Source organism: Mustela putorius, unplaced genomic scaffold (genome assembly GCF_011764305.1).
Source record: "Mustela putorius furo isolate JIRA1106 unplaced genomic scaffold, ASM1176430v1.1 tig00003909_pilon_pilon_pilon, whole genome shotgun sequence".
Taxonomy (NCBI): Eukaryota; Metazoa; Chordata; class Mammalia; order Carnivora; family Mustelidae; genus Mustela; species Mustela putorius.
The window spans coordinates 26,306,490-26,322,807 of NW_025422057.1; the positions used below are offsets into that span (position 1 = coordinate 26,306,490).

General features: G+C 44.0%; 1 protein-coding gene, 1 non-coding gene and 1 pseudogene across 2 annotated transcripts; 1 reads left to right on the forward strand and 2 right to left on the reverse strand.

Annotated features, from left to right (window-relative positions):
- Positions 1 to 154: 154 nt before the first annotated feature.
- Positions 155 to 3,804, reverse strand: ELOVL3 (ELOVL fatty acid elongase 3). Its single transcript, XM_004749405.2, has 4 exons — positions 3,487 to 3,804; positions 2,154 to 2,285; positions 1,360 to 1,511; positions 155 to 1,100 (listed from the first exon to the last, which is right to left on the reverse strand). The coding sequence occupies exons 1-4, from the start codon at positions 3,585 to 3,587 to the stop codon at positions 673 to 675; spliced, it is 813 nt and encodes a 270-aa protein (XP_004749462.1). The 5' UTR covers positions 3,588 to 3,804; the 3' UTR covers positions 155 to 672.
- A 7,483-nt stretch (positions 3,805 to 11,287) lies between these two features.
- Positions 11,288 to 16,041, forward strand: LOC123388756 (annotated as a pseudogene).
- LOC123388795 lies at positions 13,468 to 13,574 on the reverse strand. Its single transcript, XR_006603300.1, has one exon. It is a non-coding gene; the product is annotated as a U6 spliceosomal RNA (small nuclear RNA).
- Positions 16,042 to 16,318: the final 277 nt, after the last annotated feature.

Genomic DNA, 16,318 nt, shown 5'->3' on the forward strand with positions numbered 1-16,318 from the left:
CCACCTCGTGGTCGCATGGAGGATGACTGGAAGTTCTGGTCAGGAACCCTTGCGGGTGTCAAATCTGCAACTTAGGAAGTTTATGACCTTAGATAAGTTAACACCGCCTTCCTGCACCTGTTTCTCACTGTTCCTATGAGGGGCTTGGATCTCTAATAGCAATAAAATTCTGGTCTGTAACAGACATTTATTAAGTGCCTACTAGGCCTAGAATTATTGTCTGCATGTGTGTGCCTCTCATCTTTCCACACACCTTCTTAGGCTTCTCAGTGATCACCCTGCTGCCAGCAGCCCTTTCCCGTCACAGCAGTCCTCTTCCCCCAAATCTCAAAACCCCAGAAGACTTGTTGGAATCTTTAATTTAAAAATGGAGCAAGAGGAAGATTTCTGGGTAGAAATATAAATAACTCAGCTCTGGGGATCCTCCTCAGTTCTACCCCCATCCCAGGGCTTGCTTGGCCTTCACATTAAAAATGGAAACATCAAAGTACTAGATTACACCCCACCCACGGCTGACACTTCTTGCCTGTTATAACTTCCTGCCACCTTGGAGCACAGATCCCATGGGAAAAACTATACGGGGAAGGCCTCCTAATTATTCTCCCAAACCTAAGATCAACTCCTTGGTGCCATGGCAGAGAGAAAAACTGGAGCTCCTTTTTCTCCAGCTTTTCACTGGCTCTTGGTCTTGACTTTGACCTTGGGCACTATGTAGGTTTGGTGGAAGAAATGGGCAAAGAGGATGAAATAGGTCGTATACAAGACAAGGGACCAGAAGCAGTGTTCCATTGTGGTGTGGCATCCCTGTTCCTGTCTCCAGATGTAAGTTAGGATGCCAACAATTGTTCCCATAAACATCTGTAGGATCTGCAGGCTGGTGACGAGCATAGGTAACCATGAGGGGGACTTCAGTTTGGCAGCCCTCAGAGTGTAGTACAGGTACATGATGGCATGCACACCAAAGTTCATGGTCATGAACCAGCCTCCTGCAGACACCTTGTTCTTGTATCCAAAGCTCGTATACACTAGCACTGAGCTGTGGTGGTACCAGTGCACAAAGATGAGTGGTCGCTTACGCAGGATGATGAAGGCCGTGTCTCCTGGGAAATGGAGAGTCATAGCTGGCTTACCACCCTGTGTTGGGACCACCCTCCTTGATGGATATAGGGACACAGGGGGAATTCTCAGGGCATGGAGAAGGGTCTTTGTGGCAAATAATTTAAAGAGGGGCTTGGGTAAGAGGTGTTGTTAGGACCCAGGGGGTGGGGAAGGGACTCTCCGTGTAATGGGAGAGGTACGGGGGGCCTGAGGAGGGATGTAGTTGACTGGGCATCAGAGAGACAAAGTCTTGCCACTCACCAAGTTCAATAACCTTGCTGAGAACAAAGAGACAGGACCAGAATCCAATTACAGGAGTGTTGGCGTAGTTGGAGAAGCACACAGTTTTCTTTGGGCTCCCCCTAAGTACCAGGGCAGCCATAGAGCCCCATGTCCTCAGTGCCCCCACGATACTGAAATGGGACAGAGGAAAAGGGTGTAAGGGTCATCCCCAGACACCACTTCACCCTTCTCCCTTGGCCTGTCAGGTCACTGCCTCAAGCTCCACCATTTACCCCCTTCCAGCAGAATGGGTCACAGCTTCTGAGATCCTGGGGCCGGGATCCAATAAGTAATCTAGAGGAGATGAGGGCTGGGGAAGGACCAGGGAATGCTGGAGGATGGGACTGAGAGTTGAGTTAGGGACTAGGGTTAATGGGATGAGTAGGAACCTGGGAGGGGATAGGGCATGGAATCTGGGAAGGAGGGGCAAGAGAAGTTATTGGAAGGTATTGGGAGAGGGTGTTAGATGTTGAGAGCATTAGAGGCTGGAGAAAATTGTTAAAAGTACAGACTCCATGAGCACAAGTGGATTCATGAGAGAGAGAGAGCAGAGGTTGCCAGTATGGGGCCTGGGGAAGAAGGAAAGCAGGGTAATATGAGAGGAAGATGGAAGCTGGGGAAGGAGCTGGAGCTGAGGGAATGGGTTAGGGAGAGAGTTAGAGGAAAACTTGGGGCATTGACTCACTTGGGGTTTCCAGAAAGCTTTTAGGGATAGAATGAGGGTCTAGGGTCTACAGGATAGTCAGGGAGTGGAGATGGGGGGGGGGTCTTACCTGAAGATTGTAAGGCCGAAGGACCAAAGGATGAGAGGCCCCTGCAAGTTGAAGCCCTTCCGTGACTTCATGTAGTTCTGCCCCACAAAGATGAGTAGCAGGTAGACCAGAGCTATGAGGAATGAGGTTGCCCTGGCAGGCAGAAGGCAGAGGGGATGGGCTTATGGGTGGGTCCTGGTTAGAGGAATGCCCACTCATCTCTCAGGGTCAGTGCTCTGGGTTGGAGTCCCAACTCTGCCACTTACCAGCTGCGTGACTTTGGAAAAATAACATTCCCTGACAGTGTTAAGGTATATAAAGTACCTAGCACAGGGCCGGGGCTGTGTACAGGTTTCTGTGATTATTGCTCTCAGGGGAATTGTGAGTGGGTGACAACTACTGGGTCCATGTCTAGAACCAACCCAGGACTCTGGTATTTAGAAGAATGTGGCAATAGTTTCTGCCTGTTTGGGTCATGGCAAATTGTCAATCCACAAACTGACAAAAGTCAGTTCACAAACACCTCTGAGGAGCTTTAGGGCAAAGTCAAAGAGACTGGGGAAATCCTGACAGAGGTTCCCAACTGTGTCTCCTTTTCCACAGCCGGGGACAATGAAGCATTTGAGGAACAATGTGATAATTGTGAAGGGCAGACTGTCCCTGGGCACCAGCACTATGCCCGCACACCTGCACACACAGCCACAATGGACAGAGGAGAGTCGTTCTAGAAGGTGGAGAGGAGGAGGAGTTCAGATCAACCCCTTCCTCAGAGATCATGTCTCACTCCCCTCTTTCCCTTCAGTTTCCATCTCCTACTTTCCTCAACCCATCTCCTTCTTTCTCCCTCTCTTCCATCCTGTCTCTTCCTCTCTCATTCTTTCTTTCCTCCAGATCTAATCTCTGAGATGTCACGCTAACTGCACCTTGGACAACAGGGATATGGAGACAGTACAGGGGAGCCCCACACCTTTGCTCTTTAAGAAAACCGACGCAGGGGTGCCTGGGAGGCCCAGTTGCTTAAGCGTCTGCCTTCAGCTTGGGTCATGATCCCAGAATCCTGGGATCAAGTCCCACATCGGACTCCCTTCATCAAAGAGCTTGCTTCTCCCTCTCCCTCACCCCCTGCTCATGCTGTCTCTCTCTCTCTCAGATAAATAAATGAAATCTTAAAAAAAGAAAAAAAAGGAGGAGGAGGAAGGAGAAAAGAGGAGAAAAAAAGAAAAAAGAAAAGAAAAGAAAAACAAAGAAAATCATCGCAGGCACCCAGCATCTCCTCCCCCACGCCAACCCTCCCTAAATAGCAGTCGTTAAGGTCAGGACCCTGGCACTGCCCTTCGCCTTCCCCAGGTCTCACCAGTACTCCTCCAAAAGGGGCCTCATGTCCCATAATATCTCGAAGTTGTAAGGCTCCAATATCTGCTCTGTTCCGTCCGAGGCATTCATGGCTGTGAACATTTAGTTCTGCAGATGCCGAGGTCCGGAGCTTGAGAAGCTGGGCTAGAGGTTAAGGGCCCCGAAGATGGAGCGAACTTTGGGGCAGGACAAAACGCACGCGGGACCCAAGGAACTCCGCGGCTAGCGAGGAGCGTCAGATTCAGGCACGTGGGCCACACTCATACAACTTCCATCGCAGAAGCCACTGCGGTTTATGAAGCTGATTGCAAAGCTGCGGGCCCGGGGTGGGAGGGTGGGGGCACCGCGGCCCCTCCCAAAGCCAGGCAGTTATCCAATCTCGACTAAGATACGCCCCTGTCCTGCAACTCGCTCTCTGATTGGTCATCCTCAAGGGCACCTCCCCCAGGGGTTTCTCACAGCCTAACCCAAACGCCTGTCACAGGATCCCACCTGGCCCACTTTCCCATCCTTTTCTCCCGCACCTCCATGCCCAACTGCTTGGCTTAGCTCCTGTGGTCTTGCCGGTGCCCGGACAGGCCAGTCTTCCCCTGGTACAGCCAACCATACCCTTTGCCTCAGTTCGCTTTAATCCTGACCTACTTGGCAGTGAGCAGACAGTGGAGATGTCCTCAGCCTCTGATGCCTCCGTTCAGTAATTCGGGTGTCAGTTTCCCGCCTCCCTGAGTCCCTGGGGAACCCAGACCCCGGATGACGATGAATCTCCCCATAGTCTCATCTGCCCTTTTCAGGTCTGTGATTGTAGTGGAAAGGAGATACTTTTAATTTTTTTTTTTGAAGATTTTATTTATTGGGGTGCCTGGGTGGCTCAGTCTGCCTTCAGCTCAGGTCATGATCCCGGAGTCCTGGGATCGAGTCCCCCATCAGGCTCCCTGCTCAGCGGGAAGCCTGCTTCTCCCTCTCCCATTTCCCCTACTTGTGTTCCCTCTCTCGCTCTCTCTCTCTGCCAAATAAATAATTAATCTTTATTTTTTTTTAAGCTTTTATTTATTTGTTAGAGAGAGACAGAGACAGAGCGTAAGCACAGGCAGAGTGGCAGGCTAGAAGCAGAGGAAGAAGCAGGCTCCCTGCCGAGCCAGGAGCCTGATGTGGGACTCGATCTCAGGACGCTGGGATCATGACCTGAGCCGAAGGCAGCTACTTAACCAACTGAGCGATCCAGGCGTCCCATAAATAATTAATCTTTAAAAGAAAATATTTTATCTAAATGACCTTCAATTATGGAAATGCAAATTAAAGACTATATGTATAGTATGGTCCCAATGTCCTTTTGTCCCTGTACTTCACCTCTCACGTGGTTGGCTCTCACTCCAGCCATTGTCTTAGTCATGTTAACTGGTCGCACCACCTCCTTCTCTAATACAGTGCTTCTCTCTCTTCACTGCACTAGAATTGGAAAGGAACTCCCAAACCTGGCTGATTGTGACATTCTTGAGCCCTAATCCCAGCGTTTCAGACCCAGTAGGTGGTCCCAGACTTTATTTTGGAAACCATCATTGCCCTCTCATCTAAAACCTACAATGAAGGGGCGCCTGGGTGGCTCAGTTGGTTAAGCGTCTGCCTTAGACTCAGGTCATGATCCCAGGGTCCTGGCCTGGGGAATCAAGCCCCATGTCAGGCTTCCCTGCTCAGCAGGGAGCCTGCTTCTCTCTCTCCCTCTGCCCCTTCCCTGCTCTCCTCATGCCCTCTAATAAATAAATAAAATCTCTAATAAAATAAAATCTAAATTGGATCATGCTGCTTTCCTGCTTCAAACCCCTCAGTGGCTCTCCCCGCCCCCCCAAAACATTTTATTCATTTATTTGAGAGGGAGAGAGGAGAGAGAAAAAGAGCACACATGCAAGCCGAAGCTCACACAAGTGGGGGAAGGTAAACCCAAAGATAGGCACAACCAACTGAACCACGCAGGTGCCCCCTTCAGTGGCTCTTGACTGCTCCATGCGTAGGCTGACACTCAGAAGGTGCTGGGTACATATTTGATGGATGAATGAATAATGGAAGGATGAATACTACAAAAATACTACAGGTGTTGCGAGAGCTGGATTCAAATCCCAGCTTCACTGTTAACTAGTCATGTCGTTTTTGGCAAGTTATCTAACCTCTTTGAGACTCGAATTTTTCATCAGTAAAATATAGACTGTCATACTTGCCTGCTGACCTCACATGGTTGGGGGTCAATATACAAATCACATAATGTCAAGGAAAGGATACTGTGGATTAGACAGACACATGGAAATGTCAGGGTGAGTCATTTTGGAAAATTTACAAATGCATATAGTGTAAGTATACTTGGTCCTGAGTTTCTCTCGAATGAAGATATTTTACATTGTCTTTCTCTGTGAAGTTTAAAGGTTTTATTTTATTTTTTACAGTTTTTTGGGGAAGGAGTGGCTTTTTTTTTTTAAAGATTTTATTTATTTATTTGAGAGAGAGCATGCAGGAACCGGGTTGGTGGGGGAGGTCTGTGGGGGAGGGGCAGAGGGAAAGGGAGAAGCAGACTCTCCAGCTGAGCGGAGAGCCTGTCACTGGACAGGATCCCAGCACTCCAGGATCATGACCTGAACTGAAGGCAGACACTTAACTGACTGAGTCACCCAGATGCCTCTGTTTTTTCTTTTTTTTTTAAAGATTTTATTTATTTATTTATTTATTTATTTATTTGAGAGAGAGGCAGGGAAAGCACAGAGGGAGAAGTAAACTTCCTGCTGAGCAGAGACCATGGCTCAAGCTTGATCCCAGAACCCTGAGATCATGACCTGAGCTGAAGGCAAACATTTAACCAACTGAGCCACTCAGGCACCCTGCCCCTATTTTTCCTTTTTTAAGATTTATCTATTTATTTGAGAGAAAGAGAGCACACACGTACAGGAGCATACACACAAGCATGGGTCGGGGAGAGGCAGAAGGAGAGAGAGAATCTCAATCAGGCTCGTCTCTGAGCACAGAGCTGGACAGAGAGCTCGATCCCAGGACCCTGAGATCATGATCTGAGCTGAAATCAAAAGTCTGATGCTTAACTGACTGAGCTACCCAGGCATCCCTAAAGATTTTATTTTATTTTTTTTTTAATTTTTTATTTTCTATAAACATATATTTTTATCCCCAGGGGTACAGGACTGTGAATCACCAGGTTTACACACTTCACAGCACTCACCAAAGCACATACCCTAAAGATTGTATTTTTAAGTAATCTCTACACCCAGTGTGGGACTTGAACTCATAATCCCAAGATCAAGAGTCATAGGCTCCACTGACCGAGTCAGCCAAGCGCCCCTTATTATTTCTCAATGAATTCTTGTTTACCCCACTAGTCCTTGAGCTCCATAAATGCAGGGAATATGTCTATTTTGCTCAACATCATTCCCCTAACACTGGGCATATACTAGGTACTTGGATAATATTTGCTACATGACTGATTGGATGGCTGAAATCCTCAACCTATAAATCTGGGTGACACTCTTTATTTCCCCAGGATAAACACACACCCCAAGCTTGTCTGGCCTTTTGGCTCTTGGCCTCAGCTTCCTCATCTGGAAAATGGGGATAATATCTACCTCAGAGGAATGTTTATGAGGATCAACGAGATCATATATTTAGTTAAAGAGCATTATACAATGTAAAGTGTTAAGCGAACACCAAAAAAGGTAAATTTGACAAATTTCAATTTCTTTTTAATAAAGCTGAATTAAATTAACTTGAAAGTCACAATCTGGCAAATGGTTGCACAGCAATATGAAATGTACTTAACGATACTGAATTACACAGTTAAAATTGGTAAATTTTATGTTACCCCTATCTTCCTGCCATTTTTTAAAAGTTTAAGGGAAAAGTTATAATGGGAACAGTTTTAAGATAAAAAGTTAATGTGCATACTACCTAAAAAGCTTGACCTTTAGTCCTATCTCTGACCCTTGGTAAGTGGCTAAAAACATAGGCTCATCTTATAGACTCCAGTGTCTCCAGATCTACCTGTCATTAGCTTCCAGAAAGATAGTCCTAAAAGATATATTATCTCATGCCATTTCTCTTAAAGAACAAAAAAATGATCACATTTTAGCTTTAGAAAAGTCACAACTCCATTACACAAGCACTGTATTTTATGTTTCTCAACCACTTTACCTCTCTCCACATTGTTTTATTTCTCCAGACATCTTCTCACCCTGACAAATCCTTCTTTGTTTGGGCTTAGCTCTAAAGGCACTTGACCTGTGAAACCTAACCTGCTTAAGAGTCAATTCCTTCCTTTTCTGTCTTCCACCCACAGGATTTTGCCCAAGCTGCCTGCTGGTATTGTGCTTCTACAAATAGAGTAAGTTAATTATATATTTTCTATACTACCTGGTTCCCCCACCCTACCCCAATGGTCATTTTTGTTAGGGCACTCATCCTTGAGGGAAGCACACAGCACTTGGCACATAGGTGGCACTCAAAATATGTCTGTTGCTTTGAATCGAATAGGCATCTAGGGGAAATACAAACAGTAAATATATATATATAAAGACTCAACTTCCTTAGTAATTATGGAAATGCAAATTAAAGACTATATGTATAGTATGGTCCCAATTAACAGCCATTAAATCAAGTAAAAATTAAATACCCAACGCCAGTCGAAGCCCTGGGAAAAGATACATCCGTACCTAGCTAGTAGCTGGGTAAATTGACTTAATCCTCCTAGAAGCACACTTAGGTAACACTTAGCAAGAACCAACTGGTATGCTTTGGCCCAGTTCCTCACCTAGAAATTTAAAACCCAACGATATAAGCCAAAAGAAAAAAAAATCTGTATGTACTGAAACACTTATGTCAGGCGGTGATTAAATTATTAAACATTTAACAGTACAAAACAGCTTACAGCTACCAGAACATGGAGAAATATGAAACCATGTTTGTAAAATAATGTGAAAGAAAACAATATTTAACACTGTAATTATGCTATTACCTCAGTTACCTCAAAGTAATGAGGTTTTAATTTTTTAAAAGATTTTATTTATTTACTTGACAGAGAGAGAGAATAAGCACAAGCAGGGGGAGAGGCAGGCGAGGGAGAGGGAGAAGCAGGCTCCCCACTGAGCAAGGAGCCAGATGTGGGACTGGATTCCAGGACCCTGGGATCATGACCTGAGCTAAAGGCAGATGCTTAACTGACTGAGCCACCCAGGTACCCTAGTGATGTTTTCAAAGAGTGAAGTTGGAAAGAAACACTAAAATGTGAAATTATTTGATGGGGTTGGTGAGATTATAGCAACAAAATTAGAAGTATTTTATATTTTCTTTCATGATATTTTAAAAATTGATGTCACAAGATTTTGGAATGCTACACATCCAGGAAAAAATGTTTTTAATAGCATAGGAAGTGCTCTGGATAGAATGTAAAATTCCATCCTATCTATGTAGGATATGAGACTATGGATAATATGGTCTCAGATTTGTGGAGCAAAATCAAAGAAGACTGTAGATAGAATATTTGTAAACTTTCTGTAGAGGAAAAAAAATATGGAAGAAAACTATGCTGAAAACAAACACTGGAAGGAAATGCACCAAAATGCTAACAGTTTGTCTGGATGGTGGAATATGAGTGTTTCTAAAATTATTTTTATAATCAGTATATGTTCAAAAATAAAAATAGATGATTTAAATTTGGGGGGTTGAATCTTTCCTTTCCATGTGCTCTGTCCCTAAATTGGCTTTTCTGCTCCTACTTTCCCCTTCAGATCCTGCATGGTCACATCAGATTATCTCCTTGCCCCAGTATTTTTACTGTTTGGTTTTGCTTCTACATTTCTTCCTGTGCCTTTGCTGGTTCTTCTTCCCATACTTCCCACCTCCTTAATGCTACTGATTTTTAAAGTCCTGTCCCTGTCCCTTACTCCTTCTCACTGTGTACTCTCTTTCCTGGTTAATTCCCTTTCATGATCTCACCTGTTACATCTATTTGGCTAACTCCAAACAATTTATCTTCCATCTTGACCTCTGTTCTCTGTTCTTGCTCATATTTCCAACTTCCCACTGTACTTCTCCACCTGGCTGAGTTACAGACAGCTCACATTGAGGTATAGAAAGCCAGCCCACTTTCTTCCTAGACCTGTTCTTTTTGCTGACCTCCTTCTTTCTTCTTTTTTTAAATAAGATTTTATTTATTTATTTATTTATTTATTTGACAGAGAGCTAGAGAGCGCAAGTAGGCAGAGCAGCAGGCAGAGGGAGAGAGAGAAGAGGCTCTCTGCCGAGCAAGGAGCCAGACATGGGGCTCGATCCCAGGACCCTGTGATCATGACCTGAGCCGAAGGCAGACACTTAATGATTGAGCCATCCAGGTTCCCCACAACTTCCACATTTCTTTCTTTTTTTTTTTTAAGATTTTATTTATTTATTTGACAGAAAGAGATCACAAGTAAACAGAGAGGCAGGCAGAGAGAGAGAGAGAGAGGAGGAAGCAGACTCCCTGCTGAACAGAGAGCCCAATGCGGGGCTCAATCTCAGGACCCTGAGATCATGACCAGAGCCAAAGGCAGAGGCTTTAACCCACTGAGCCACCCAGGCACCCCATCCAACTTCCCCATTTCTATTTAAATTCACCACCACGTTCCCAGGCTCCTAGACAGGACAGGCTACATAATTTGTGAGGCCTAATGCCAAATAAAAATATAAGGTCCCTTGTTCAAAAATTATGAAGATTCTTAAGATAGTGGCAGCAGAACATGAAACTGAGTGTAAGGCATTTCTAAGTGCAGGACCCTATGGGGTTGCACAGGTTACATACCTATGAAGTGATCCCTGTGCCCAGGCTTAACCCTGGGGGCCCAACTCTGATTCCTCTCTCTCCTTTATTTTGGTTTGGTTGACAGGGTATATAATGCATCCACTCACAAAGATGAGAAACAATGTTAGAGGAATAAGTGTGATAGTGGGGTGAGAGGGAAAGAGCTTCAGTTTGGGCGCTATGAGTGCAAGGAACATCCAGATCAGAGGACACAATAACCAGTGTCTACAAATGAACTTGTCAATCTGCCTTTGACACTCAGGGTAGAGGATACCACTGAACTCTTGGCTGTGGATGAAACTGGCCAACGTGAGGTCAAGCAGGGCCTTTCAAACTGGGGTCCATAGACCATTTATACTTCATCTCCAGCTTGTTAAAAAGGAAATCTCCTGGGGTGCCAGGGTGACTCAGTTGGTTTACCTTAATCATCTGCCTTCAGTTCAGGTCATGATCCCAGGGTCCTGGGATAGAGCCCACATCAATGGTGCATGTGTCGGGCCAGGGGGTGGAGGTGACTCCTCAGCGGGTATTTGCTTCTCCCTCTCCCTCTGCCTGCTGCTCACTCTGCTTGTGCATTCTCTCTCTCAAATGAATGAATGAATGAATGAATGAATGAATAAATATCTTTTAAAAAATGAAATCTCCTAGTTCACCCCAGCCTTCTGAATTTGAATATATTTGGAGGTAGGTAGGGCTTGGAAATTATAGTTTCAACAAGCTTCTTGGGTGATTCTTTTGCTCATTAGAGTTTTGGAACTATTAATGAGAATCAGAAGATTGAAGAAGCTACAACCCCAGGGGAAATACCAATGCATGAGGCTTTCATGATTTTTTGACTGAGACACACAAGGAGAAATACACATCATGTTGTAACTCCATACATACACATATATTGGAAACATCTTTCATTAAATACACATCCTATCCATGTTGTGTCTGATATTTTTATTCCACTATATTTCATTGTTTAAAAATGCCCATCATGGCGTGCCTGGGTGGCTCATTCGGTTAAGCATTGGACTCTTGATCTCGGCTCAGGTCTTGATCTCAGGGTTGTGAGTTCAAGCCCTGTGTTGGGTTCCACACTGGGGGTGGAGACTACTTAAGAAAAAAAAATGCCCATCATGACCCACTAATAGGCTGCATCTTATAATTTGAAACTCACTGGTTAAGGAGTTACCAGAAGGAGAGGGTATTGCTAGGAGCCAGGAAAAATAAATCGAAACTCTCCACAGGTTCTTCAGAGTCTAAACTACATTTCAAAGTTTTTGAGAGTCATCTTTGTCATTTGTATCTGAGTCATTTCTTCGCTTGTTAACTATTATTGGACAAATGAATTCATGTTCAAACTATTATTGGACAAATATATAATATATATTCATGGAATTCTCTACCAAGAGCCCATAGTGACCCCTGCTGTCCAAGCCACCAGCCCAGGTCAGTAGGAGGCTATGCATGGGGCAGCACCACCAAATGTAGGTACTAGAAAGAAGGTGTCTGCACCTTGACATTTCACCCAGATGACTAGATCTTCTCCTCATTTCCAAATCTCAATTTCTACCGCTTCCTTGAGAGCTCACTCTTCTGATTCCTCTGTGGGAAAACAACCAACCTCCTTTAGTTTCTCCCCTGCATATGTGAGAGCTTGGAAAAATATCAGTTCTGTCCCCAAGACAGGGAACTATATCATTAATACTATCTGAATCAGTGCATTCAATAGCTAGTTCCCACCACCTTAGAACCCGAGTCCATAGCTGGACTATTGCTAGTTGGTATGAGCCTGAATCTTACTTTTTGGTTTTTTTTTTTTCCTAACTGTGTCATCCTGCCTCCCCCAATTTATTAGAACTTTTCTGAGAGCCAGGACCATGTCTGTCACACCATCCAGTCTATCAAAACCTCAAGGTTCTATCGCCAAATACATATGTTGCTCTGTCCACTACATCTAAACGGATCTAAAGCAGGAAACTAATAACACACTCCAATTGGCTAATTCTAGAGAAGTTTGATAAGGGAACTATTAAACTAATAAACCGGTGTAGAGAAATACAGGTGGCAGCCACTTTACCCTTAGAAGGAAGGAATGGGAGAAGGGAGCCATTACTAGAATACAGAGACACACAGAGCTTTGTGGAGAAGGCTGCCTGGCAAGAGCTATTACCTGTTATCAGTTGCCATAGGTACTCAAAGCAATCCTGCAGACTGAGGTCTCTTCCCATTGCTGTACATTGGCCAAGTTCAACCAGAAGCCAGAGGGCCTAGGAACCAGTTAATCAGTCTACATAGGTCAACTTCCAGAGGAGGACAGAGTGAACCTGGAGGGGTAAACAGAACATCATCATCTTTAACCTAGATTCCTGCAGTAACCTTAACCTATTGTCTGATTTCTTCACAGCTGCCAAAGTAATCCTTTTTTATCTAATGTAATTAAATATATGATGAAAGTCACCATTTTAACAATTTTTTTCATTCTAATTAATTTATTTGGCAGAGAGAGAGTGCACAAGCAGGGGGAGTAGCTGGCAGAGGGAGAGGGAAAAGGAGGCTCCTCACTGAATAGAGACACCGATGTGGGGCTCCATCCCAGGACCCTGAGATCATGACCTGAGCCAAAGGCAAATGCTTAACCAACTGAGCCACCCAGGGTCCCTTATTATAACTTTATAATAAGTTTAAATTGAGAAGTATTACAAGGTTTTAAGAAGAGGAATTACATCAACATATATATTTATATAACATATAATTTATAATTTCTACATCTATATTATTTATATATAATATATATTTATAATCTTTAAAATCTATATACAGATAGATTTAGATTTTTTCTATATATTATATACATATAGATTTTATTTTATTTTTTTAAATAATTTTTTATTTTTTATAAACATATATTTTTATCCCCAGGGGTACAGGTCTGTGAATCACCAGGTTTACACACTTCACAGCACTCACCAAATCACATACCCTCCCCAATGTCCATAACCCCACCCCCTTCTCCCAAACCCCCTCCCCCCAGCAACCCTCAGTTTGTTTTGTGAGATTAAGAGTCATTTATGGTTTGTCTCCCTCCCAATCCCATCTTGTTTCATTTATTCTTCTCCTACCCACTTAAGCCCCCATGTTGCATCACCACTTCCTCATATCAGGGCGAGCATAAAAAAGATGGAATGCTTCACGAATTTGCGTGTCATCCTTGCGCAGGAGCCATGCTAATCTTCTCTGTATCGTTCCAATTTTAGTATATGTGCTGCCGAAGCGAGCACTAGATTTTATTTTTTTAAAGATTTTATTTATTTATTTGACAGACAGAGATCACAAGTAGACAAAGAGGCAGGCAGAGAGAGAGGGAGGAAGCAGGTTCCCTGCTGAGCAGAGAGCCCGATGTGGGGCTCCATCCCAGGATCCTGAGATCATGACCTGAGCTGAAGGCAGAGGCTTTAACTCACTGAGCCACCCAGGCACCCTGATTTCATTTTATTATTTTGTTATTTTCTTAAAGATTTAATTTATATATTGGGGAAAGAGAGCGACAGTGAGCAGGGGGGAGGGGTAGAAGGAGAAGGAGAAGCAGACACTCCACTGAGCAGGAAGCCCTACTAGAGACTTGATTCCAGGACCCAGAGATCATGACCTGAGCCAAAGGCAGACACTCACCTGACTGAGCCACCCAGACACCCTAGATTTTAAAGATTATATTTATTTATTTTGAGAGAGAGCATGAGTGGGAGGAGGGACAGAGGTAGAGCAAGAGAGAATCTCAAGCAGACTCCACACTGAACATGAAGTCCTACGCAGCTTCACACAACCCTGAGATCATGACCTAAGCTGAAATCAAGAGTGGAATGCTTGGGGCGCCTGGGTGGCTCATAGGTTAAAGCCTCTGCCTTCAGCTCAAGTTATGATCCCAGGGTCCTGGGATCGAGCCCCACATCGGGCTCTCTGCGGGGTGGGGGAGGGGCGTGCCCCATCTTTTGAAATTTTAAATCTTATGCTTGATCCTAGGACCTCAGGATCATGACCTGAGCCAAGGCAGATGCTTAACCATTTGAGCCATCCAGGCGCCCCCCTTTCAACTTATTTATTTATTTAATATTTTACTTACTTACTTACTTATCAGAGAGAGAGATAGCACAAGCAGACAGAGTGGCAGGCAGAGGCAGAGAGAGATGCAGGCTCCCCCCTGAGCAAGGAGTCTGATGTGGGACTCGATCTCAGAACTCTGGGATAATGACCTGAGCCAAGGGCAGCAGCTTAACTGACTGAGCCACCCAGGAATCCCTTTTTTTAACTATTTTAAAGTGTAGGGTTCAGTCGCATTAATTATTTTCACAATGTTCTGCAACCATCACTATTATCTATTTCCAAAATTTTTTATAACCCCAAACAGAAAATTTCCACTAACCAATAATTTCCCATTTCTCTCACCCTGAAGCCCCTGATAATCTCTCATCTACATTCCATCTCAGTGTTTTTGCCTATGTCAGATATTTCTTATAAATGAAGCCATACAATATTTTTCCTTTTATATCTGACTTCTTTCACTTAGCATTATGTTTACAAGGCTTATCCATATTACACCATGTATCAGAACTTCATTCCTTTCTATGTCTGATTAATATTCCATTGAATGCATATACCACATTATCCATTCATCTGTTGATGGACACTTTGGTTGTTTCAACCTTTGACTATTGTTAATAATGCTACAATGAACATTAGCATACATGTATTTGAGTTCTTATTTTCAATATTTCTGGGTATATATATAAGACTAAAACTTCTGGGTCATATAGTAATTCTATGTTTAACTTCTTCAGTAACTCTAAAGCAAAGTTTTAAAAATGATGTAAAATTCACAATGACTCAAAAAAAAAAAACCCTAAACATCCAAAAAATAAAAGCAAGAAAATATTATCCATAAACAGGATAAAAATCAATCAAAAGAGGCCATAGGTAAATCTAGGGCTACAGAGACCCAGGGTCCTGGCAGCAGGGTGGCCCACAAACTGATAGCAAGGATATAGCCAGCCCGCCAAGGCCAGTTATAAGAAGCAAGGGACTGTCTTGGCTGGGTATCACTGGCCCAGATGTCAAAGAATGGGATGTGTTCAAGACCACCCTGGGGCCATTTGCCAGCAAGCACAAGCAGATGATCCAGAAGCATCCTCAAGTTCCAAGTACAGTTCCAGGACACATGTGCCACCATTGGTGTGGATCCTCTGACTTCTGAAAAAAGATTTTGGTCTGAGATGCTGGGGATATAAATTATCAAAGTGTGCCTAGCCCTTTCATTTCCACTAAAATGGAAGATATAAAAAAGATCCAAATGAAACTTCTTTGGAGAACTTTGGAGGACCTACAACAATAGGTATTAAAAGGAAGAAGAAATTTTGCTTAGGACAACAGCCAAGACAACCGGATCAGGGTCATTAAGTAACTAAAGCCACTGGCTTCAGTATCACCATTGTGGGTAGCACTTACCTCATCAGTCTGTTCTGAGTTCAATAGAGATCACACTAGTTGTTGTTGCTGGCAGGGAAAATGGCCACCTGAACATCAGGGAAATCAAAGCTAGACTAAGTGAGGCAAGTTCTAGAACATCTGCTGAAGGAAAGTTCAGCCTAGTTGGACCCAGAAGAGGCACATTAATGTCTGACAGCTGTTTTCACTGACCTCTACTCCCATAAGATTAACACTGATAAGGCCAGAGAAGTCCTATTCTGGATCTGAGAGTGTGGAAGAGGGCACAGCAGCTGGCAGGGAGAAGAGAGTGGAGCTAGTGGTAAATAAAACCTGAACAACTTTGTTTAAAAGTTTTTTAATTTAGGGGTGCCTGGGTGGCTCAGTGGGTTAAAGCCTCTGCCTTCGGCTCAGGTCATGATCCCAGGGTCCTGGGATTGAGCCCCACATCGGGCTCTCTGCTTAGCAGAGACCCTGCTTCCTCCTATCTCTCTCTCTCTGCCTGCTTCTCTGCCTACTTGTGATCTCTGTCTGTCAAATAAATAAA

Excerpts from the sequence above, each read along its gene's own strand:
- ELOVL3 (XM_004749405.2), bottom strand. The coding sequence starts at position 3,587 with ATGTTCACAGCCATGAATGCCTCGGACGGAACAGAGCAGATATTGGAG. Across the intron at positions 2,286-3,486 it reads CCCCTTTTGGAGGAGTACTG|GGCAACCTCATTCCTCATAG; the intron begins GTGAGACCTGGG and ends TCTGCCTGCCAG. Across the intron at positions 1,512-2,153 it reads TTCGGCCTTACAATCTTCAG|TATCGTGGGGGCACTGAGGA; the intron begins GTAAGACCCCCC and ends GTCCCATTTCAG.